This window comes from Kogia breviceps, chromosome 12 (assembly GCF_026419965.1).
Source record: "Kogia breviceps isolate mKogBre1 chromosome 12, mKogBre1 haplotype 1, whole genome shotgun sequence".
NCBI lineage: Eukaryota > Metazoa > Chordata > Mammalia > Artiodactyla > Physeteridae > Kogia > Kogia breviceps.
Window position 1 is genome coordinate 30,307,273 of NC_081321.1, and position 26,863 is coordinate 30,334,135.

General features: G+C 34.2%; 1 protein-coding gene across 1 annotated transcript in view; it reads right to left on the reverse strand.

Moving 5' to 3' along the window:
- Positions 1 to 1,750: 1,750 nt before the first annotated feature.
- The window catches only part of CPNE8 (copine 8), a 249,780-nt gene continuing 224,667 nt past the window's right edge, over positions 1,751 to 26,863 (reverse strand). The window contains 5 exon segments of the mRNA XM_059082256.2: positions 1,751 to 3,634; positions 10,634 to 10,707; positions 15,341 to 15,398; positions 16,940 to 17,042; positions 26,000 to 26,127. Of these exon segments, the coding sequence (XP_058938239.1) occupies positions 3,446 to 3,634; positions 10,634 to 10,707; positions 15,341 to 15,398; positions 16,940 to 17,042; positions 26,000 to 26,127 (552 nt within the window). The 3' untranslated portion in view covers positions 1,751 to 3,445.

The window sequence follows — 26,863 nt, forward strand, 5'->3', positions numbered from 1 at the left end:
GCTAATGCATATATATGGAATCTTAAATAAAAAAGGTTCTGATGAACCTAGGGGCAGGACAGGAATAAAGACGCAGAGGTAGAGAATGGACTTGAGGACACGGGGAGGGGGAAGTGTAAGCTGGGACGAAGTGAGAGAGTGGCATGGGCATATATGTATTACCAAATATAAAATAGATAGCTATTGGGAAGCAGCAGCGTAGTACAGGGAGATCAGCTCGGTGCTTTGCGATGACCTAGAGGGGTGGGATAGGGAGCTTGGGAGGGAGGTTCAAGAGGGATGGGATACGGGGATATATGTGTACATATGGCTGATTCACTTTGTTGTACAACAGAAACTAACACAGTATTGTGAAGCAATTTTACTCCAATGAAGATGTATTTAAAAAAACCACAACCACATCGACCTCATCCTTTTGAGAGAAACCTCTTTATGTTCTAAGCTGCTGATAAGCCACAGTTAAAAAAAAAATACATGAGTCCCCCTAATTATCTTCACTAAGTCTAAAGAACAAAATAGCCTATGCTACATACCTACTGTAACTGCTGCCATCACAACACTATTCAGTTTTATCTACCTTTCCTTTCCTCCCCGTATTACATGCTGGGAGAGAGAATTTTAAAAGTAGTGGTTGAATCATCTGATGTTCTTTAATTGCAACAGTTATATTCCTTAGTTACACATTACAGTAACCTGGGAAGCTTTTAAAATTTACCTATTCCAGGTGTCATTAAATCATATTTTCTGGTGTTGGGGAGACAAGATGCCCCAAACAAAGTAAAATAGTGTATATATAATATGAGGTGATTAATATGTTAAAATGCAAAGCAAAAGTGAGTTCATAGAAGGTAGTGATTATTGTTAGCTGAAGTTTTAAAAGAATATAGTTAGGTGGAGTTGGGGCTTGAGTTAGAACATTCAAATAATATCCTAGGTGGAGGCCTAAGTAGAGAGCTTGATGGAAGGAAAAATTATGAACTATTCCTGAGACTCCAAATGAACTCAAATTGGTTGGGGAAGAGTGATGAGAAAAGCCTGGATAGTTTTAATATTCATTTGGGAAGCAATGGAAATTGATATTATATAACCAGGTAAAAACAGATGATGGAGATGATTGAATAGAAGGCTGAGGGTTCATCCTGTAGTTAAAATGGTTTTCATCAGAGAGGAAGGGAACAGGATTAGAGAGAGAACAGCATCCAAAGCTCTTGGGGGTCTTGAGGGTGCCCAGTTATAGTCCTGCTGCTTTCTGCAGCAGGTTTGATGATTTGGAGCTATCACTCTTCTCTCGATACATATCTTTCTCATTGCTCATTACCTAATGCTCATATCCCTGATACCTAGATTGTATGTGCAACTACTGGAATGTGTTTGCATTTATGGAATATGTCTCTGGTATTGTATTATTCATTGTACATCTCCTAATAGCAACTCACAAAATTTTAGTAGTTTCACAATGGTAACGCGTTCTACTCTATAGTTACATAGTCTTGGATAAATCACCTAACCCCTTCAGTCTTAGTTTTTTCATTTATGAAACAGAGACAAGTCTAGGTATTTTCTAATCTTATGTATAGAACTAACATCACATACATTTCTTATGATTATTCTCAGTCATACAAAGGATAAGGCTTGTAACTGGGACTGTTTCTTAACCATCTGCCCCCACTAGGTTTGGGCACACTATTATTTAAATAAAGAAGTGTACATCTTTCATTTTTTTTCTGATAATTCAAATAAAAACATGTTTGACAAGAAGCAAAGAATATTGATCTTATTTATTTTCGTTCTTTAGAACTGATGAAGGCAAATAATACAATTGTAGGCTAATAAACTATACTGACATAAATATTTAAGACCAGGAAAGGAAATAATCAGATTCCATGTCATTTATATATAAAGTTCACAGAGCAAATAGTTAATCTTTAAAAGATTTTAATATATACTCCAAAATGGACAATTTAGGAATACATAATTATATAACATCGAATCTGTTATATGTGAATGTATTATATTTTTGTTTTCTGTAAAATAGTTTCATGCTTATAAAAGTCACCCTAAGTCAACGTGGGACAAAGAGAACAACATACAGTAGATATAAACCAAGTAGTAAATGGGATAAAAGTAAGGAAAATATTATAAAGCAGTTACACTGTTGACACAAAAGAAAAAAATAAATTCACTTTTCTATTACTTAAAGGTAATTCACAATCATTTCTAGGAATTCTGTGAGAATTTAAGGCCAGTTTGTTCTAAAGATATGTTTTAATTTAGACACAACTGTCATTCTTGTCACATAACTGCAATTCTTCTAAAAACTGTACATGCAAAAACTCTTTACAATTAATTGTGGATAGGCAGATCAGTCAGTATATAGGAGTGGGTTATTTCACAAATGTGTTGTGCACTAAGTCACATGGTTGTGTATATTTAACTGGGAATTTCGCAAAAAAACTTTCAGCCTATGCACCCTGTGTGGCAACTTGGAAAGGAATTCAAATCAAGAGAGCCAGTATCCCTTTGACTTAAAATATCTAGACAAGGTACAATGAAATAGAAAGTTTAAAACATCTGCTACATGGTTCATAGTCAAATATTCCGTATTTTAGTCTTTCTACATAGTATTGTAATATAAAGATGCTACTTTTTACAAAAAGTATTTTCTGTGCATTTACAGTTCACGATGTTTGACTTATTATTTCTACTTAGCATTACAAAACATAAACAAATTGCAGTCTAAATTTAGAACCCAAACTTCATGAAAAATGCATGTTCTTTCAGAATACACATCTACTAAGTGTAAACTCCCATACTTGGCAAATGGCACAGGGGAACTGATTACTAAGCAGACGCAGCTTCATAATACAATTCACTTACTGAGAAATATGAAAGTATCTTTACCTTCCCTTGCTTGCAATTGCATTTGTGCAGTCATTCAAAGAGATATTGCTCTTGTGATTACAGTTATTGCAATTTAGAAGACAAAGGATTCAATATTCAAAACTTGTATTCTTAAGAACAGTTATAAAAGTATTGGAATTTAAAAAGTAGTAACATGTAAACATTGATATAGAGGGACTGCTTTCCTATATACATAGCAGTCAAGGAAAATATTTGAGTTAAAAACATAGGTGGTGCTTTTTCCCAACAGTACATTGGAAATTAGCTGTTTCTGTCCAAAAAACATTTAAAGATTCAGAGAAGACATCCATATTTTGCTTCAAGCATTTAAACAATTTTTCTGTTGCTCATGCAACAACTGTATTTACAGTTTTGGTTTAGGAAGATAATAAATTTTGGATCCAAGAAAGCATACAAAGCAATACTGCTGAAACCAAACTGAGAAAAGTATCTCATTCCCTGGTTCCTTACAGAGCACCAGGAGAAAAGCATGGACTCAGCAGTTCTAACTGAAGTGTAATTACATTAGCATTTCGGAGCACAGTCATATTTGAGTATGTAACACATGTGTCGGTGGGGTGTACGGGGGAGGTGCAGGTGATGGCTTGATTCCTCTGGCCCTCATGTAGGAGAGAAACTGCTCCGGGATCTCCGCTAGGACATCTTTAGCTAATCTAGCCATGCTGAGTATGTGGTTTCCGCTTCTGTCAATATAATCCCTGAATGGCACAAACTAAATCAGAGGTGAAAGAAAGTTATTTAACAGACCTTAGCATGCTATTTAAATAAATAAGTAAATAGACACAAAAACCAACATATGTAAACATTTGGTTGTAGGAGAATCAGAGAAGCCTGGAGTAATGGTGAGATGCATGATAATAACTATGCATTTTAAAGATATTTGACTTATTACAAATAGCTCTAACAGTGACCACAACTTTCTAATATATACTTTATCTAAAAAGGGATGTAATCCTTATCTATGTTTTTCCCCACAAGAAGTCTTGTCTCCGGGTCCTGATAACACCCATCATGTTGCTACATGTATTCTGCAGTGTTGAGTTCGACACCTAATTGGATGGAGCATTAACCTCTTCAGGGCTCAGTTTCTTGTCAAATGGAATTAATTCATGCTTAATTCAGCTTTCAATGTAGAAGTATTACTCAAATCAGGGTTAAAAATAATGTATATTGTTAAAGAGTCCTAAACACATGTAAAGTATTTTTAAATTATATTACTAGACCATCAAATCACATGGACAATGAATATAAAATTTACACAGTTCGCATTAGTAGAGACCTGAAATATTCAGTACATTGAATCCCGCCCCAAATGTTTGTTTTTTATATCTATTTGGAAAGGCAAAAAATAAACAACCAAAAACCCTCAGTGTAAGATTTTGGTATACTTCTTATTGAAATATCATCAAATATCAATATTCTTATTTTTACATTACCTAAAAATGATTGTTCTATCTTTATATAAACAATCATGTGAGAATCCTTATCACTGAATACTCTGGCAATAGATTGCCTGATTCCATTCTCATTTATAATGGTTACTTAATAAACACTGTGCTGTTTGTGGGCATTAGTTCAATTTCCCCTTACAGACATCATGATTCTTGAAAGCAACTGGGAATGATTGTAATTGTTAATGTTGTGATAGTTTGGGGACACAGTAATTTTAGGTCTTGGAGAAAAGGCATAGCAAAGACATTTCAGGAGGTTGAACATTTTTCAAATATAGTATTTTAAAGTTTATATTAAATCATTTTTTTCCTCCAGAGAAACAGAGAGTGTTCACACTCTCATCTCATACTGTAATGTAACTGTTTTAAATTTATTTTGAAAAATTGACTTTTGATTTAAGCAGTTACTCAAGGTGTGCCTTCAGAAGATTAACTTTTATTAGGAAGCAGACTTTAAACCACTCAGGTTGCGACAGATAAAGCAGGTTAAAATGTTTAGAAATCAAATAGCAAATGTAATACCATTTATGCAGTGAAAGCAGTCTCTTTTAAGGAAGAGCAGAAAGGTACTCCTTTCTTTTTAAAATAAGGCACCCTATAGACAGAAGCATACCCATATGACCATAATTTTACCCTGTCTTGATACCAGGTGGAAAACTCAGCACAACTTTTAGAAAAGTGTGATAGAAAGGTGACAAATCTTTCTCTTACCTTAAAGGTAGCTAAGTAAGGGTAAGAAAAAACTAACAGAGTGAATATAATCTTCAGCTGAGAAGAGAAATAGGAGGAAATGAACATTTGTGAAGTCATATTTTCTGACTTGGACAAGACCCGACAAAGAGGTGCAAAGTTAGGTTTATTTTTCTCTCTGAAACTATAATTAGAAAGGTAAGAAAATAAGAATCAACATAGTGAAGGATTAATAAGAAAAAGATTTTTAATTTCAGCTATAGCTTATTTCATTCTTATTTTAAAAGGCATAATATTTTTTAAAAATTTAGTAATGATATGGTTAGTATATACATAATTACCTTTTTAAAATTTTATTTTTTAACATCTTTATTGGAGTATAATTGCTTTACAATGGTGTGTTAGTTTCTGCTTTATAACAGTGAATCAGCTATACATATACATAATTATCTTTTAAACTATTTGTTAGGAGATCAGTTTTTGAAGAATCTATAGCTAATACCTACATTTCAGGGAAATGGTGACACTCTAGCAGATAGCTGATACTTCTCTAGGGAAGGGGGATATTATACCTGCTGTGTTTTTCCTTTACCTCAACTCTTCTATATATACTTTTATTTTGGTCTTTACTCTTCTCTTAGACCATGGTAATTAAATTCAGTTATCTTTTTACTCCCTATTCTCAAAAACTCTGGAATTAGACTTCCCAGGTTCAGATGCTGGTTCTGCTGCTTATTAGCTATGTGGTCTTGGACAAGTTATATTCTACTCTGACTCAGTTTCCTCTTCTATAAAATGAGGATAATAATAATAATGCCTATTTCATTAGGTTGTTGTATTAAATAAGTCAACACATTAAGTGAATAATAGTGTTCAACTCATAATATGTATAGTATGATAGTCATTATTACTGCTATTCATTAATTTATAAATTTATATATGCAATATAAATGAGACTTCTTTCTAGTCTTTTGTTTACATTCATATTAAACATTAAATATTTTTATCAATTTTTTAATCTCTTTCAAACTTAGGTACCAGTATTATAATCTAAAACTGTAATTCCTGACCTTTTTGTTATTTTTTGTTTGTTTGTTTGTTTTGTTTTGTTTTTTGCGGTACGCGGGCCTCTCACTGTTGTGGCCTCTCCCGTTGCGGAGCACAGGCTCCGGACGCGCAGGCCCAGCGGCCATGGCTCACGGGCCTAGCTGCTCCACGGCATGTGGGATCTTCCCGGACCGGGGCACGAACCTGCGTCCCCTGCATCGGCAGGCGGACTCTCAACCACTGCGCCACCAGGGAAGCCCCCTTTTTGTTAACACCTGTTTTTCACCTTTCCAGCAAATGCTGTAGGATGTGCTAAATTTTTTATTGAAGTAAGTATAAATTCATTTTTAAGAATGTTATGATATTCTGGAATGTCAAAACTAAGATTCAAATCACTGTTTTCATAATACATACACTTCTACTCATCTTTAAAACATGTTCATAAACAATGGGTAAGAAAGAAATCTTAGTTTTCAGCCAGGGAGGGAAGTATATATATCATTTAACTTAAGTTTGCTAAATGAGGGCACAGATTCTGATACGTCCCTTGAGTATTAAGGGACCTTGCCATTGGGTTAAGAGTAACTGTTATAGCAAGTGATATTATCAACAGGAGCATCTCTTATCCCACATGTTGTGTTGGGAGCAGAGAAAAAGATGTTGAGAATCTTCTACTCACTAACCTAAATTATCTAATCCTTTTCCAAAGGAACATTCATCTCTTCAGTCAAGTCATGAGGTACTTCCCTAAGTGAGAGATGAAAATGACAAGTGACTCTGTTTCCTTTACGTCTTATTAATGTTAAACCTTACACTTTTGATGACAAAAATATATTCTCTTTCTTTTTGGACTATTGCTGATATCCTTCTACAGTAACAACTTTCCACTCAACTTCTCAGACCCCTCTGTTTATTGTCCCTGTTAATCACTCATTTCTGATCACTGTATCTGGGGACCTCCTGTTCAAAATAACACTCACACATTTGTGAATGTATGTTGGTCACTGACTATTACCACAAATTAACTTGGACCCTTAAACTGTTCAGGTTAGAGGAACAAATCAGTTTTTACTTTGTACTAATTTATCCCATTCATAAGAAGAATACAAATAAATGCATTCTGGTTCAGTTGAAATATACTATTTCCTTGACACGCTACATCTTTCTTTTAGCATCTATCCTGTACAAGGAAAATGTTCTATGTGGTTGCTCTAACAGCTAGCTTTGCTATTTGTGAAAAAAGTTTGAATCAGTTTGGGCAAATGAGCTTTTAGTTGTGGTTCTGCTCAATTTTATTTGATTGTTGCTATTTTAGAGTTCCACTAGTGATTTTCAAGTCTAAGTCTTAAAGGTAATTATTCTCCTTTTAATGAAAGATATGATTTAAATATAATTTTTAATGAAATGATAGGCTGGACAGCAGCTGAATGCAGCCAGGAGAAATGATATTGCATTATAGACAATGGCCAATCCACAGCACAAGCAAGCAAACATACAAATGGAAAGCCTTTACATATATTGATTTAAGAAAATAATTCATTTAAGTTTTAGGATAACAACCATAGAATCTCTTCCTGCATACTGTTTATATTATAGTCATATGAGAGTGAATCTTGAGGCAATGAACATAATCACACATAAGACTGACTACAGTGTCATACGTCAAGGTACAGCTACTATGAAACAGTTACACAAAAATGCCTTCCCACTGGACTATGCCAACATACTAATATTAATAACTGAAACTGATATTAATGCATTTATTGAGCAACTGGTAGGTGAGAGGCCTTCTGCTAAGTGATTTAGTACAATAACTCATTCAGTTTCTTACAAAGCAAAAAGGTAAGAGAGTCTAAATAGACCCTATTTTCTGATATTATTTTAGCCAGCAGTGTTTATAGCATTGATTATGGTGGTAGGAAGATTGACAATATTATTCTTGGTGTGCCCTTGCAACCCCAATATTATAAATATTCAAGAATATTTCTATTCTTAAAAATAACTCATTTAAAAAATGTTTTAGTGAATGGTAGGACCAGGAAACCTGTAATGGTGGAATGTTTTAAAATTTTATTCAAGGTGAGAGAAAAAGTGCTAATTCTTCTTGAACACAATGTGATATATAAATGTTTACCCTGGGAACTATTTTTAAAAGACCAATCACCATTTAGGAACTTTTCCATGAAATTAGAAAAGGGTGCATCAGATATCCTTAACTAAATATAGACATGTAAGTCAAGGTGTCACTGTCATTCAGGAGGCTACTAATTCTCTGGGAAGATTTTAGTTTTCTGTTCAGTATCTGTGAGATCTCATGACTCTTTCAGTTCAACTTTACATGGTAGAATCCCTTGAGTGTTTAGCTATATCCTCAGGTGTCTTCAAAATCTTTGGTGATCTCAGTGTCACTTTATGGTGATAGACTATTCTCAAGATTCTGACTTTCAATGAGAGGAAATATATAATTAAATATATATATGTGTGTGTGTGTTTTTATGTATCTTATATTGATAAGTGACAAAGTATTTTCATGTCTGTTACTTCCTCTGAGACTCACCACATCATGGAAAGAGCAAAGATAAAAGAATGGAGAGTCTGGAGGTAATGAAAGAAAGGCTCAAGGGAGATTTATTGACTTGTTCAAGATCATAGATCTGAGTCCTATCTCACTATTCTGTCCAATGTAGCATATCCAATTAGAGATGAAATACTTTCATGATCAAGGGAATTTTTGTTTTATAAATAAAATAACCAACAACTGTTGGTTGTCACTAACATAACATGTTAATCCTCTTAAAGTAAATCTTAATGATGTGAGCAATCTTAACTACCTTCTAAGGGAGAGAGTAATACCAGTTTCCCTTAAGCATCATTTAAATGATACTATGAGATATGAAGCTGTCTCTTTAACTTTGTAAAAATGCATTACAACAGCAACATAATACATTTTAAAGGACTTCAAATTCATACTTCCATGTAGTAATTTGATTTTTTGGTTACTGTGAACTAGACATTATGGAGAGATTTTTAGAAAAAGTAATTACTTAGACTTATAATTATGCTAATCAGCATAAGGTGAATAATCGTGTATCTACTTATAAAAAACAAAACATCTTGGGATTCTTAAATAGATGACCCCATCACCAGGTTCCCTTTCTCAGCTGCTTTTAAACGAATTATTCAGGTGTGTGTGCTTTTTACACTACCAAGAACATTAGGTTAAAATGTTAACATTTTAATGTTAATATTTAAACATTAGGTTTAAATCAAATTTAATTATCTTCTTAAAAAACTGTTATACAGATGTTTCTATTTTAAACTTAATTTTGCTGACTAATGATGAAGAATGCTTTTTTATCTTTTTCAAGATTAATCTTTATAATATATTTACAGATTTTTATATTATTCTCCCTCTTTAATTTTAAAAATTATTTTTGTTGTATTTTACTGAGTTCTATTTCAGTAATGTAATGTATTTTATATATATTATCTGATAAAATCTTGAAACAACGCCAGAACACTGAAATTTAGAAAGCTTATCCAAGTTATCACAGTGGACAATCCAGGATTTGAACCAAATTCTCTTGGATTCCAAATTAGATTATCTTAATGACTGTTTTATGGGTGAATATATAGGTTATTATTTACGAGATAATATTGAATTCCATTGTTTGCTCCTTTAAGTGCTCAAATTGTACTGAGAACTTTCCTTTCCTATGTAATTTTCCCTTCACAGTCTTTTTTTGCTTCTGACATCCTAAAAGATATGAAGACTCTTAAGTATGCAGAAATTTAGTTGATTTAACTCCTTTGTTTCAATTATAAATTTTAACTGCCTTTTTTCTTTCTATGCACTCCCAGAATAGTAGGCTTTAGTTAATTATTTTTCTTGATTCTAGTAGAATTATGAATCATATATATGTCTACATATCTATATATAGATATATAATTTATTATATTTTATTATAGTATTATACATATTATGTTACCATGTATATTAATATTATTATTTATATATTTTATATAATTTTTATTTTATATATAATTATAAGATCTATTTTTCCACTTTTCTAACCATAACCTATGGGGGAAATAGAACAAAATCTACATTTTTGGTTTGTTTCTACTAAGTTTACTTACAACTGAATATGTATCAGCTGTCTTAAAATATATTTAATCTTTATTGAGGGCTAAGTAATAAATAGATAAGCATCATTAAAAGCCTGTTATGTTTCTAGCTTTTAATTTTATTAAAGTTCTCAATGATATTTTCTGGTAATAATGAAGTAGGAAAAGACACTTATTAACAATTCGATTTTATATATGGTGAACATGAAGTATGGGTGGAAGTAATTTGGTGCTTATTCTAGGTCATTACTTAACATACATTTTATAGAGAATTAACTGCCTAAATTAAACAGAACCTGAGACTCTTGATTTCAATTTAAACTCTTCATTTACAAATCAGCTGACATGGGCTCTTCACAATGAACAAAATAAATAATTTTCATTAAATTTCTTACCTGCACAATGTCCCTTTCAGCATATTTTCCTCTGGAGGAAACTCTTTCATCATCTCCATCCAATTCAACCATTGCTTGAAAATAAAATAGGATCATTTATTCAGGGCACTTTAGCTAAATACTATAACAAATGTAGGCAATAATGAAATCAAGATGTATGAAGTAGCAATATGTCCTATGTTAAAGGCAGAAAGCTTGTTGATCCTTTCATCTCCTCGGTGATTTCTTCCACAAAACTTAACTGAGTGCAAATTTTACAAGTGGAGAAAGCAAGCTAAGACCTCATGTGACCCTTTGAAAGATGAGGAGAGCCTATGCAGTGTAGAAGTCTTTAGGTATATCTCCCCATTCTATAGATCCTTAACTCTGGATTACATGCTTACATGACTGATTCAGCAAGTGATGCTAATTCATTCAATTTTAATTTTTTCTTTCTAATTTAAGAAACTAGGCACTAATCATCATAGAACTTCCAATAACAATTTGAACTTTATTCTCTTTGAAACTACACAAAGCTATATAATCATATGTTCTCTAATCTTTTTATGAATAGATTTAAAAACAAAAAGGCATTTTCTCTGCTCTTATAGCGATCGAATAAAGCATGAAATTTCTGAAGTATGATTTTTTTGTTGATTAAAAATAATTTCAACATGACATAGATCAACTGGTATTTGGGAATGCTGTGATATAACGGGACAGCTGGTAGACAATAATGTTATGCTGCAATTAAGAACATTTTCCAGAGTTCAATGTTTCAGTGAGAATTCTCTAAATAACTAATTACATGAGGAATGCTAATTTGTACTTAAAGTATATTCTCCTACTAATAATCCATTTTGTATGCACATGATATTCACCAGACTCCAGAGAGCCACTTGCAATTGTTTGCTTTGTCGTCTTCTAAAAAATATTAGAATACAATCCTCACCTTTTCACTATTTTCTTCAGTGCTTGGATAATGCATTTGGGTTAAAGACATTTTACTTTTTTTTTCCTATTTTATTTTTTTGATTGAGGTATAATTGACAAATAACATTATATTACTTTTAGCTATATAACATAATGATTCGCTACTTGTATATATTGTGAAATGATCACCAAAATGAGTCTAGTTGACCATATATAATTACAAATTTTTTTCTTCTGATGAGAACTTTTAAGATCTATTCTCTTAGCAACCTTCATATATGCAATACAGTATTAACTTTACTAACCACACTGTACATTACATTCGTGTGACATACTTATTTTAAAACTGGAAGTTTGTACCTTTTGACTTCGTTCACCCATTTCACCCACTTCACCCACCTCCAATGCTGGCAAGCCTCTGGCAACCACCAATCTTTTCTCTATATCTATAAGCTTGTTTTTTTAAAAAAAACAGGTTTTAAGTTTTACTTTTCTACACATGTTCAGGAATGAATGTCTGGGCTGAAACATTGCCAGTACACATAACTGTTAGTGAGCCATCATCCAATAATCTCCTTAGATATATATGTCATAATTTAGTAACATGTAAATTATCAATAATAAGGTTTAACTTACTCAAGATATGAAAGAACTATTTTTTTCTCTCCTACTTATTAGGGAGTTAAATAGGAAAATTCATTATACTCAGATATTTTCAATAGTTAATTCCATTTTTTGGTCTAAGTTTGTTTTCAAAATTTTCATATTACTTTGAGATATAAATGTACATTGATAGTGACATGCCAGCAATTGGAGAATCTTCTCCTTTATTATCTAATTTGCTAATAACTCCTAACAATTACCCTATACTCACTCTAAAATGGGAAACAAAAATTAGATGATAATCTGGGCCTTACCTTCCACAATCCTCTACAATCTCCATTGGCCTCTGTGTTTTATTTCAATTAAAGAAAGTGACAGTTATTCAGGCAATAGTGTATTAGAATGAGATCCTATAAAATACTTCCCCCTTCTCAGTGTGTCCTTTGAGTTAAAAGGCTAGGGGTAGCAGAATTGGAGGCTACACTTTTGAGAACAAGGAGAAAAGAAATGGCATATAAGTGGTGGAAGGGAAATGTTCACCCTTCAGTTTTTCAGATCATCTAGTCCTCAAGGAGCCTTAAATGGTAAGCACAGGTTCCCCATCAGTACCCATCTCTGGAAAAAAGATGTATAAGATACAGACCTGTATTTCTTTCTAGCCTTGGGAGACAAAATCATGTTAGAATCCCTTATAGTTCTCTCCCTTTACTTAACTTGTATCAAAGCAGTTAAACAGATGCTACTTTAATTTGACTTTTTGCCTTTTAAGGATAAAGAAATCCTGCTTTGAGAAATTATACAGAAAGTTTTAAATTGTTCTCATTGAAATAAAGAAACAAGACATTTAAATACTCATGAATCTAGTAGTTTATATTTCCTCTACGTTCAAAGAATGAATGGCAAAATGCTGCATTTCTTGCCTATGCAAACCTCCTGGTTAAGTTACGTGTAGATGTTGGATTTATGTGGTTAACTGATAAAATCTGCAAGTTTTATTTCAGTCTTTTTGTCAATTTGTGTGTGCTATTTAAACTTACTTACCGTAGATTTGGAAGTGCCTAGAAAAAGGCTCTTCTGATAGGATAGCAGCAACTTGAACTTAAGTCAGAAATTTTCTTCCAGCAGGGTGAAAGCAGAAATCAGGTGTTTCAGGACCCTAATTCTCTGTTCACAGGTTTGCCAGAGGAAAGTTTCACTTTAATTCCCAGGAGGGAATTCTATGGGACGGCAACTTCCCTCGTTGTCTATAATCTTTGCTCACTTTTCCTCATGAAAAGAGGAGTGATACACAAGATAACTAAGATTGGGAGATGGAGCGATCTTGAATCCTTTTGGAGCAGCCTATCCTCAAGTTGAAGACAATTTCTCCCTGTGGCATGCTTAATAGGCAAGGATCTGCCCCTGTACAGAGAAGGCCTGAAGATAAAGGTGAGGTCATTTAATCTTTGGGGAAAAAAGTAGCAAGAAGTCTGATTCTGTGTACAGGGCAACCCAATTTCTCCAATTCTAAACTACTAATAAAATAAAACATATTCTGATCTCTGAGTGACATCTGCATTTTTTTTTTTTTAGTTAATTCAAGAAGTCAGAGAGGGAAATGATGAATTTTCATACCTCAAAACCCTGATAAATAATTCACTGGGAACAAAAAAATTGAAGAAAATAAATAGGTGTGGCAGTTGTAAGAAGGTAGTACCCAAATAGCTGCTTTGAATAGAAATTTATGACCAGAAATATACATAGGAAGGGTCAGTGGATCTCTGTTTACACATTATGTGTGGGAGCTGTTGGGGTACAAGTGACAGGGCTTACACCTAACAACGGCCTTCCATAGGAGTCTGGGAGACCTGGAATGTACCCAACGAGAAGTGCATACTTGAGAGGCAAAAGCAAATTAGTAACTGAAGAAGAAATCATGACTTATTTTAACCTAGCAATCAGTGAAGTTTGTGAACCACAATCTATCACTGCTCAATGCAGATGATCAAGTACACAAAGTGTTAACAAGAAAGATATGTCTTAGCTTTCCTGACTCCAGAGTGGTATCTCAGATTCATGCCTGATGGACAATGTAAACAGATGTAAATATTCAGAGACAGAGAAAATATTAGCAGGAGCTAAAATGACTTCTGATTCAGAAACTGGAAGATTATAATGATGCAAAGTGTAACCAGCCAAGCATGGAATCAAAGGAAAGAATTTCCAGGATCAGCAATATAACTGCTTGTGTTGTGTTACCTGAGACTGAGAGAGCTATACTATCCTTATGGAGGAGGCACTGGTGGTTAAACAAGAATCATCCTAGTGATGATCATACAATAATTAGCCACCTATGTGCCTAAATTAACCTGTAGCATACCAAAAGTTGTTCCAAATATTCTAAAATTATTCTCATTTATAAAGTTCCAAGCTAAATACTGTCATCATTAATGTAAAAACATCTGAACCAGGTGAATGTTCTGTGGTTATTCAGTTGATGTCTAGCATAGAGTTCTCTTAAAGGAATTCATCAGGTGACGAGGAATAGACTATACTTAGAGAAGTTTACCCAGATCACTAGCCACACAAACACCTGTCACTAATTGGCATGTGAAGATGGCTTGAGCCCAAACAGAAACTACCCACTAAGTGAATTTAGCATAATCATATAAAGCCTCATTAAATTTCAGACGCTCAATTCCATTTTCATTTTACTTTGCTCTTTCATGTGACAGAACTTAAATATTTATAAAGATGTCTATCAACTAGCCAACGTCTGAAAATCCATTATTATGCTTGTGTTAATATTTCTATTTTACAACCTAGTGGGTTATTAATTTAGTGCTCATCCTTAAAAGTTTTTAGGGAATCCAGAGTATATTTTGCTTTGGGAACAAAAACTCAATTTATCACTCGGTCTTAAGAAATATTTTGAGGTACAAACCATCTCTAATAAAACAGAAAGCTACATGTTGAATTATCCTATACTAGAGAGATAATGTCCTACTCAGAAGACATCCTTTTAATTTGCTCACCTTAATAGACTCCATCATGTAATATCTATATTTACGTCTATGTACATGGACACTGTATACAAATCCATATGCACACTCACATCCTTATATGCAAAAAAAGAGTGATAAGAAACCTAAGTGCGTAATGAGTCAGATTAAATAAACTCCCAAGGAATACTATTGAAATTTTATTACTCACCATCAAATTCTGCTGGCCCAACACCTACTATAATTATTGACATTGGAAGTTTTGAAGCCTTCGAAGAGAACACAGTTCACAGTTAAGAAACTGAATTGAGCAAACAACTAAGAATTAAGAAGAAAAAAATATCCTGAGTTTTGATATTTTTCACAGATGTTCATTAAAATAGTTTTGAACAAATTTAAGATTAACACAGAATAATATACTTCATTCCACTCTTATCCTTTCTGAACTCTGTACATATGCTATTTCAGTGGGATGTTCTTCAGGAATGACCAGTCATGGATACTATATATTTTTTAAAAGTACTGAGCATCTGCTTTCACTTGCTATTCTCAGACAAAATATTCCTAAGCTGATTCTGGGTACTTTTGGTCACTTTTTCCATGTTCTCTCTCCACTCAAAAATCTTTCAGTTGCTAAAAGGGAAAAAAAGGTACCATATTTGTGAAAAAGTAGTACTCTATTTCATTTATAGCTATGGTTAGGAAAAGCAATTTTCATAGTAAATGAGTGAATACAAGTGATAATTATAGAAAGTTATTATTAGTATGATAAAATAATTTTATGGTAAGAATATAAGATCCACCAACAGATAGGTGGAACAGTATAGCAACCACATCTTCAGCTGTGAAGGTCACTGAATTATGAATAACTGTTCCTCAGTGCATGTCCTGTTAGTTTAAACCTAAATTATAAGTCCATATTTTAAAGAGCATGCTAATGCCACTGATCAGAACATAAAGGAAATCAAGACAAATCCAACCCAGTGTCTAGTCAAAACCAAATAAACAAATAAGTAAATGTGCAAGATTCTATCTCTCTTCCTTTTTGTGTTTGGCTTTGCTAAGTGTATGTCTATAAACATTTGATTTTTTTCCCACATGTAACTATTTTCTTCTCACACAAACAGCTAATTATATTTTCCCTATGCTATTAATAATTATGAAGTATGATAAACAATTCTTTCACACAGCCCATTTTTACTAATGTCTATTTTGTGTCAAACATTGCTAAACCTGAGTATAGAAAGGTAAGTAAAAACAGAAAAAAAAAAAAAAACCATATAATTTTAGAGGTTGCAGTCTAGTAAATATAGATGTTATAAATTATAATCTAATAAAAAGACAATGAATCATAAATATAACACATAATTAGGAATAATGAGAAAAATGGATTTTGAATCAATGCTAGTCCTTATCCAGTTCTATAAATATAGAAATTAGCACAGTTCTGTAACTATTACTATAAATGTAAATGTTAAAGACATATTCTGTAAAAATTGTACAAACTATATACAAGCATATCAAACTAATCAAGATAAACACAGTCATGCACATGAAGGTGATGTTACTATTTATTTTTATTTTAATTTTTTGGAAATAATTTTTTTACAACCCAATTATTCACACTTCTTAGTTTGGTCCTTATGGATGAATGCTACAAATGTGTGTGAGTTTTCTGGATAATGCAATTGGCTGTAAAGGCATGGGCATTTTGTTTCACTCTTAAGTCAACTAAGTAGACTCTAGTTAGTCAACCTAAGTAGCACCATGCTTTCAGTAGCCAGCCCAAGACTGAATGACTCCTACTTACATTAACTATGGACTCCTTAGTTTGAGCCATATCTGAGATAACACCGTCTGTCACAATCAGTAGCACAAAATACTGGGAGCCATCCTTTACAGAAGAAGCATATCTGAAAGGCAAAGAAAAGGTAAAGAATACCACAAAATAAAACATTTCCTCTCGACATGATAGTTCCTAAATATAATTTGGAATAGCCAACAAACATTTTAATCTCAAGAAAATATTTAAACATATCTTAAGAGCCTATATATGAAAACTCTCAAATATGCATTTTTTTCTGAAATAGCACACTAGAATAACAGCAACATTACTGCATGCTGGCACAAAGAAATGTCTGGCTGCCTTAGAAATTCATTCACTAATAAAAGGTGAGCTGGATGGTATGTTAGCACAGAGAAATGACTACAGCTTTTGGAAATAGACATCTTGGCTAAGCAACATTATGTGTATGATCTTCAGTATAACATTACATAAGCTATCTGAACTTTATTTTCTCATCTTTAAAATTAAGATAATGCAACTTTGTATTGTTAATAAAGAAATTTCATGTATGGTAGTAAATATTTATAGTTACATAGCTGGTAGATTTGTATATATGGTAGATTATATAAATGATTATGATTTCTGATTTGGAACTAGATAGCAGTGATGATCACCCAACATTGTGAATATGCTGAATGTCACTGCACTGGTTGGTTTTATGTTATGTGAATTTCACCTTAATAAAAAAAATGCAACAGAAGAAACACTTTTTGACATAGCTATAGTTCCAATTCTTAATATATGTTAAATTGGTAAAAGATGGGAAGAATTATATCAAAGACAAAAATTAGGTATGTAATAAGAGCAAATTCTAATACAGAATTCTAACCAAATAATACTCAGACATTTAGAGGAGAATTTTATGACTATATTTTATCTCTTTTTTTCCATTGTGTTTTACCATTATGGGTATCTAGATTATATTTTCAATAGAATGACTTATGATTTTTAGTAGATAACTAGTATGCCGGTCATATCTAGTAATGAGCAAGCACTGTGGTGTTTGTAGGAGATAAATGGTTAACAAGAAGAATTTGGTCTACTTTCGTAAAAAAATCATCAAGTAAATCACCAAAAAATTGGTTTCAAGAAACTTCTATTGATTACCAATGAAAATCTTTCAGTACCTGATGGACTCTAAATAATAAATTTTGAATAGTTTGGGGAAAAACCAATAGCATAATATGACAGGGAAAAACTTAGTTCTTGTAAAGCAGAATTTATAACTATATGAACAAGAAAATATTTACAACTTCGCCATAGACAAGAGAAACTAATAATTGTTCATGCTGTTAATAAAATGACTGGTAATTTTATAGATTGATGAAGAGAATACAGCAAGTGATATGTTCATACACTGAGGAGCCAGTTAAAAATAGCATTGAACTTGTTCTACAACATATAGTCAAAAATGCTCTCACAATGCTGAACAATTGATCTTCGACACTAAGGAATTTGTATTAATTTGATGGTAACACATCAATGAAAAAATCCAAAGCACGTATGAACTTACTCTCCTATTTTATGCTTAAATTTTTTTTCTTAAGCAAAGAAGTAGGATAATCTCCCTCAGGAATTCATTTTTAAATTTTTAAATACCCATTATTTTTAAAAAGCATTTTTTACTGACTATGCTTCAAAAACATAAGGATTATATTTCATGTGATTAACAGGAGGTTATAAATAGTGAGAAAAACTTCTATGAGTACAACTCTATGGTTTTTATGCTTTTCATACCAAATGATGTGTTGAAAATGGTGAGAAGATGGAAAGTTGAGCATTATGCAATCTTATGAATATCACTTCAAGTGGATTAACTGATCCTTTTTCTGGGGGTGATGTTTACTTTTTTAAAATTAATTTTTATTGGAGTAGAGTTGATTTACAATGCTGCATTAGTTTCTGCTGTACAGCAAAGTGAATTAATTATACATATATCCATTCTTTTTTAGATTCTTTTCCCATGTAGGCCATTACACAGTATTGTTTCGAGTTCCCTGTGCTATACAGTAGGTTCTTTTTTTTTTTAAATTAATTTTTATTTTTGGCTGCCTTGGGTCTTCGTTGCTGCGCTTGGGCTTTTCTATAGTTGCGGCGAGTGGGGGCTACTCTTCATTGCGGTGCGTGGGCTTCTCATTGGGTGGCTTCTCTTGTTGCAGAGCATGGACTCTAGGTGTGCAGGCTTCAGTAGTTGTGGCACTCAGGCTCAGTAGTTGTGGCTCACAGGCTCTAGAGCGCAGACTCAGTAGTTGTGGTGCATGGGCTTAGCTGCTCCGTGGCATGTGGGATCTTCCCAGACCAGGGCTCAAACCCGTGTCCCATCAGTAGCATAGAATAATCCTTTAAAACTATTATCTCAGAGACCTTCAATATGGCGGAGGAGCAAGATGTGGAGATCACCTTCCCCCCCACAAATACATCAGAAATACATCTACATGTGGAACAACTCCTACACAACACCTATTGAATGCCGGCAGAAGACCCAAGACTTCCCAAAAGGCAAGAAACTCCCCATGTACCTGGGTAGGGCAAAAAAAAAGAAAAAACAGAGACAAAAGAATAGGGAGAGGACCTGCACCTCTGCGAGGGAGCTGTGAAGGAGGAAAAGTTTCCATACATTAAGAAGCCCCTTCACTGGTGGAGATGGGGGTAGCAGGGGGGAAGCTTTGGAGCCACAGAGGACAGTGCAGCAACAGGGGTGCAGAGGGCAAAGCAGAGAGATTCCCACACAGAGGATTGGTGCCGACCAGCACCCAACAGCCTGAGAGGCTCGTCTGCTCACCTGCCAGTGCGGGTGGGGGCTGAGAGCTGAGGCTCAGGCTTCGGAGGTCAGACCCAGGGAGGTGACAGGGGTTGGCTGCGTGAACAGTGACTGAAGGGGGCTAGTGCACCACAGCTAGCCGGGAGGGAGTCTGGGAAAAAGTCTGGAACTGCCTAAGAGGCAAGAGACCATTGTTTTGGGGTGTGTGAGGAGAGGGGATTCAGAGCACTGCCTTAATGAGCTCCAGAGATGGGTGAGAGCTGTGGCTATCAGCATGGACACCAGAGACTGGCATGAAATGCTAAGGCTGCTACTGCAGCCACCAAGAAGCCTGTGCTCAAGCACAGGTCACTATCCACACCTCCCCTCCTGGTAGCCTCTGCAGCCCACCACTGCCAGGGCCCTGTGATCCAGGAACAACTTCCCTCGGAGAACACACAGCACGCCTCAGGCTGTTGCAACGTTATGTTGGCCCCTGCAGCCGCAGGGTTGCCCTGCATTCTGTACCCCTCTCTCCACCCGGCCTGAGTGAGCAAGAGCCTCCTAATCAGCTGCTACTTTAACCCTGTCCTGTCTGAGCAAAGAACAGGTGCACTCAGGGGACCTACATGCAGAGGCAGTGTTAAGTCCAAAGCTGAACACCAGGAGCTGTGCGAACAGAGCAGCAAAAGGGAAATTTCTCCCCACAGCCTCAGGAACAGGGAATAAAAACTCCACAATCAACTTAATGTACCCTGCATCTCTGGAATACCTGAAGAGACAACAAATCATCCCGAAATTGAAGCAGTGGACTTTGGGAGGAACTGTAGACTTGGGGTTTACATTTTGCATCTAATTTGTTTCTGGTTTTATGTTTATCTTAGTTTTATGTTTATCTGCTTTTATGTTTATCTTATAACGATTTTATTATTATAGAATTTATTATAATTGGTAGACTTATTGATTTGATTGCTCTCTTCCTTTATCTTTATATATATATATATATTTTTTCTTATTGTCTTTTTGTGAGTGTGTATGTATCTTTGTGTGATTTTGTCTGTATAGCTTTGCTTTTACCATTTGTACTAGGGTTTTGTCTGTCCTTTTTGTTTTCTTTTATTAATTTATAACGTTTTTAATAATAAAATTTTTTTGTTTTAACAATATTTTATTTTATTCTATTCTATTTAATTTTTTTCTTTCTTTTGTTCTCCCTTTTCATCTGAGTCATGTGACTGACAGGGTCTTGGTGCTCCGGCTGGGTGTCAGGCCTGTGCCTGCCTCTGAGGTGGGAAAGCTGAGTTCAGGACATTGGTCCACCAGAGACCTACCAGCTCCATATAATATCAAACGTTGAAAGCCCTCCCAGAGATCTCCATCTCAATGCTAAGACCCAGCTCCACTCAACAGCCAGCAAGCTACAGTGCTAAACAACCTATGCCAAACAACTAGCAAGACAGGAACACAACCACACCCATTACCAGAGAGGCCACCCATTACCAGAGAGGCTGACTAAAATCATAATAAGGTCACAGACACCCCAAAACACACCACCAGACGTGGACATGCCTGTCAGAAAGACAAGATCCAGCCTCATCCACTAGAACACAGGCACTAGGGCCCTCCACCAGGAAGCCTACACAACCCACTCAACCAACCTTAGCCACTGGGGACAGACGCCAAAAACAACAGGAACTACAAACTTGCAGCCAGCGAAAATGAGACCCCAAACATAGTAAGTTAAGCAAAATGAGAAGACAGAGAAACACACAGCAGATGTAGGAGACCAAACAAGTGAAGAGGAAATAGGCAGTCTACCTGAAAAAGAATTCGGAGTAATGACAGTAAAGATGATCCAAAATCTTGGAAATAGAATGGAGAAAATACAAGAAACATTTAACGAGGACCTAGAAGAACTAAAGAGCAAACAATGATGAACAACATAATAAATGAAATTAAAAATTCTCTAGAAGGAAACAGTAGAATAACTGAGGCAGAAGAATGGATAAGTGACCTGGAAGATAAAATAGTGGAAATAACTTCTACAGAGAAGGTAACAAAAAAGAACGAAAAGGATTGAGGACAGTCTTAGAGACCTCTGGGACAACAATAAACACACCAAGATTCAAATTATATGGGTCTCAGAAGCAGAAAAGAAAAAGGAAGGGACTGAGAAAATATTTGAAGAGATTATAGTTGAAAATTTCCTTAATATGGGAAAGGAAATAGTCAATCAAGTCCAGGGAGCACAGAGAGCCACATACAGGATAAATCCAAGGAGAAACAAATCAAGACACATGTTAATCAAACTATCAAAAATTAAATACAAAGAAAAAATATTAAAAGCGGCAAGGAGAAAGCAACAAATAACATATAAGGGAATCCCCATAAGATTAACAGTTGATCTTTCAGCAGGAACACTGCAAGCCAGAAGAGAGTGACAGGACATATTTAAAGTGATGAAAGGGAAAAACCTATAACAAAGATTACTCTACCCAGCAAGGAACTCATTCAGATTCGATGGAGAAATATAAACTTTTACAGACAAGCAATAGGTAAGAGAATTCAGCAGCAGCAAACCAGCTTTATGGCAAATGCTAAAGGAACTTCTCTAGGCAGGAAACACAAGAGAAGGAAAAGACCTACAATAACAAACCCAAACAATTAAGAAAATTGTAATAGGAACACTCATATCAATAAGAACCTTAGTGTAAATGGATTAAATGCTCCAAGTTGAAGACATAGACTGGCTCAATAGATAAAAAAAAAAAACCAAGATCCATACATATGCTGTGTACGAGAGACCCATTTCAGACCTAGGGACACAGACAGACTGAAAGTGAGGGGATAGAAAAAGATATTCTATGCAAATGGAAATCAAAAGAAAGCTGGAGTAGCAATTCTCATATCAGAAAAAATAGACTTTAAAACAAAGACTATTACAAGAGACAAAGAAGGACACTACATAATGATCAAGGGATCAATCCAAGAAGAAGATATCACAATTGTAAATATTTATGCACCCAACATAGGAGCACATCAATACATAAGGCACATGCTAACAGCCATAAAAGGGGAAATCAACAGTAACACAATCAGAGTAGGGGATTTTAAAACCCCACTTTTGCAAATGGTCAGATCATCCAAAATGAAAATTAAAAAGGAAACACAAGCTTTAAATTATACATTAAAAAACATGGACTTAATTGATATTTATAGGACATTCCATCCAAAAACAACAGAATACACTTTCTTCTCAAGGGGTCATGGAACATTCTCCTGGATAGATCATATCTTGGGTCACAAATCAAGACTTGGTAAATTTAAGAAAATTGAATACATATCAAGTATCTTTTCCAACCATAACGCTATGAGACTAGATATAAATTACAGGAAAAAATCTGTAACAAATACAAACACATTGAGGCTAAACAATACACTACTAAATAACCAAGAGATCGCTGAAGAAATCAAAGAGGAAATAAAAAAATACCTAGCAAGAAATGACAATGAAAACACGATGACCCAAAACCTATGGGAGGCAGCCAAAGCATTTCTAAGAAGGAACTTTATAGCAATACAATCTTACCTCAAGAAACAAGAAATATCTCAAATAAACAACCTAACCATACACCTAAAGCAATTAGTGAAAGAAGAACAACCCCCGCCCCCACCAAAGTTAGCAGAAGGAAAGAAGTCATAAAGATCAGATCAGAAATAAATGAAAAAGAAGTGAAGGAAACAATAGCAAAGATCAATAAAACTAAAATCTGGTTCTTTGAGAAGATAAACAAAATTGATAAACCATTAGCCAGACTCATCAAGAAAAAGGGAGAAGTCTCAAATCAATAGAATTAGAAATGACAAAGGAGAAGTAACAACTGACACTGCAGAAATACAAAGGATCATGAGAGATTACTACAAGGAACTATATGTCATAAAAATGGACAACATGGAAGAAATGGACAAATTATTAGACAAGCACAACCTTCCAAGACTGAAGCAGGAAGAAATAGAAACTATAAACAGACCAATCACAAGCACTGAAATTGAGACTGTGATTAAAAATCTTCCAGCAAACAAAAGCCCATGACCATATGGCTTCACATGCGAATTATATCAAACATTTAGAGAACAGCTAACACCTATCCTTCTCAAACTCTTCCAAATACAGCAGAAGGAGGAACACTCCCAGACTCATTCCATGAGGCCACCATCACCCTGGAAGATATAGATACATGGAATTTCAAATTGTATTGGAAAGAAAAGATGATTCCCCAAAAGACATAGATTTTTGTATTTCTTATTTTCTTTTATTAAAAATAACAATAAAGAATTATTAGATGACAGATTTTCAAGTAGTCTGAAAGTGTTAACTGGCAACTACCCCTATATTTGAGAATTTTTTAAATGCTGGACAAAACATAAAAAACTGCAATATAACAGTGTGGAGCCTGTAGTTTTAGTTGGTATATAGAAATACACCTAGGAATTTTATATCTAAAAGTTTAACTTTTATAGTAGAGATATACTAGTACAATATCTACAAAGTTAATTGGTAAACACTGATAAGAACATTTATAATAACTATCATGAGTTCACACAAAATAAGTTCTATCATTTTTTCCTCTCTTTTTATAAAACACAGTGATGGGTATGATACTGTGTAAGAGAGAGTAAGAGTCAACTATAATTTATTTTGCATTAATATAATTTTTGACTTTGCTTTATTTGAGAGCCATCAAAAAAATAGGAAAAGAAAGTATGGATAACACTAATTATATAGGCTAACACAATGAGCTAGGATTTGATTTTCAAATTATAGATAATGACCCATTAGTGAATTCTGAAATCAATTTTGTGGGTCAAGATCTGCATTTTTAAAAAAGTAATAGAGAAGAATAGGATACCATAGTAATAAAGAGAAAATATGAGATAAGGATAATTTCATAATCTTTTATTTTAGTGTGTATGTCCAGAGATGAGATATAAAATTCATAATTTAGTACAGATTGTGGATGAAAATGCTTGAAAAGCCTGAGCTAAAGGGTCACACTCAGAAAATGGTCATCAATGTATCTATCAACCTGAGGTGGAGTTCCACAGGAGAGTCAACTAGGATCAGCCCTGAGTGCAGGGGTATTTTAGTATTTTGTCTATGTCTCAGATAATGAAAAGTAGAACACATTTTGCTAACAATGTCTAAAAGGGAGATGGTAAAGTACCAGAACCTTTGAATAGAGAACTGAGGTTTCATACTGCCTTTGAACATTGATAAACTGATCCAAGTGCAGTACTTTTTCAAGTTTTGGCTACATATTGGGAAAGATATAGAGCTATACTTTTCTGATTATCTAAAAATAAGGCAGGGTTTTCATTGGATTTGCAACTGAGTCAAGACAAACTTTTTAGTGATTTTAAAAGTGGTGTCTAGGGGGCTTCCCTGGTGGTGCAGTGGTTGAGAATCCGCCTGCGGATGCAGGGGACACGGGTTCATGCCCCGGTCTGGGAAGATCCCACATGCCTGCCTCGAGTGGCTGGGCCTGTGAGCCGTGGCCGCTGAGCCTGCGCTTCCGGAGCCTGTGCTCCGCGACGGGAGAGGCCACAGCAGTGAGAGGCCTGCTTACTGCAAAAAAAAAAAAAAAAAAAAAAAAAAAAAAAAAAGTGGTGTCTAATTTACTTATGCATTAGTAAAAAATGATAAGCAAGTGTATATAGAACTTTACATTAAACATTTTTTCCTAGAACATGCATTTGGAATCATCAGAATTATATTCTGATCTCAATACCATGTATTATATACAGGTAGAACTCTGGGGAATTATAAAATTAGCTAATATATTAATTTCAGAGAGGTTAAAATAATGTGCCCTATATATCACTGAAAGGCTTCAGTTGTCTTCATAGAATTCAGTCTCTTATTACTTCTGAGCTACTATAGAATATACATTAGATGTGAATGATTTACACAATTGAGATTATGATTGATATTGCTCTCATGGATGCCTTTTCAATGAAAAAAAATTTTTTCCCTCAGTTGACCAAATATAGGTTCTAACATAAGCCAGTGTATGTTTCTTCATTTGAGATTTTGATGTAAAGTTCTTATTAAAATATCATGATAGCTCAATGGAGATTCTTTTTACTGTATATCTTTTCCCTCACTTTCTTGGAGGTAAGTTAGAAGAAAACAACTTTCATTTGTGGAGTCAGGCCAACACTTATGTTATGATTTCACTCTGGTCCAGTACACTAGGATAAATAACTTATCTACTCCCACTTACCTTGCTACATGATTAATTACAGGAGCAAAGTTGGTTGGCCCATACAGTTGTACAGATTTCAGACACCTATAATAAGCCTCCATGACACCCTCAATGCCATCACAGTAGGGATTTCGAGGGTTCCCATTCTGTAGAAAGTTATAGGCAAAAAAAAAGTAAAGAATGAATAGTGTCTGTAAAGCGCAATTAAAAAAGAGAATGATACAGGTTCATATTCATAAAGATTTTTTGGATGAAAACTCAGTTATAGATTTATAATAGCAAAAAATAATAAATTAAGTGATCAACATAGATTACATTTACATAGATTGTGATATGAGGTAATGTGTAATCATTAAAAATGGATACTTTTCAATTAAAGGGCAGGAGAAAATTCTAAATAATCTTGAGAAGCTGAATATCATGACATTTTATAATTAATAGTGTCTTATTTATACACAGGTCTGTGTACATACAGAGATAAACATATAAAAACCTAAAAAGAAGGAAACAAAATGTTAATATTTGTTACCTCTGAGTAGTTATAAATTGTTGATTTTTATTTCATTGTTTAGACTATTCTATATTTTCCAAGTTTTCTGCAGTGACATGTATTCAAATCAGAAAAAAAATCTATCAATTCAAAGTTTTACTTTATAGAAGCAAAAATGTAAAATATCTGCCAGATGCACATTTTCAGGCCACAATTAATAACCCCAACTAAAGAAGTGATCAGAGGGAATGTAATTTGGTGTGAGTAGCATTAGACAAGGTAAAGGGAAAAGAATCAAAGAAACATATCCATATTGTTCAAGGGAATTGGAGCTTACCAACGGAGTTCTTATTCTGCAGATAGTAACCCAGAATGGCAACTTTAAACCTGGA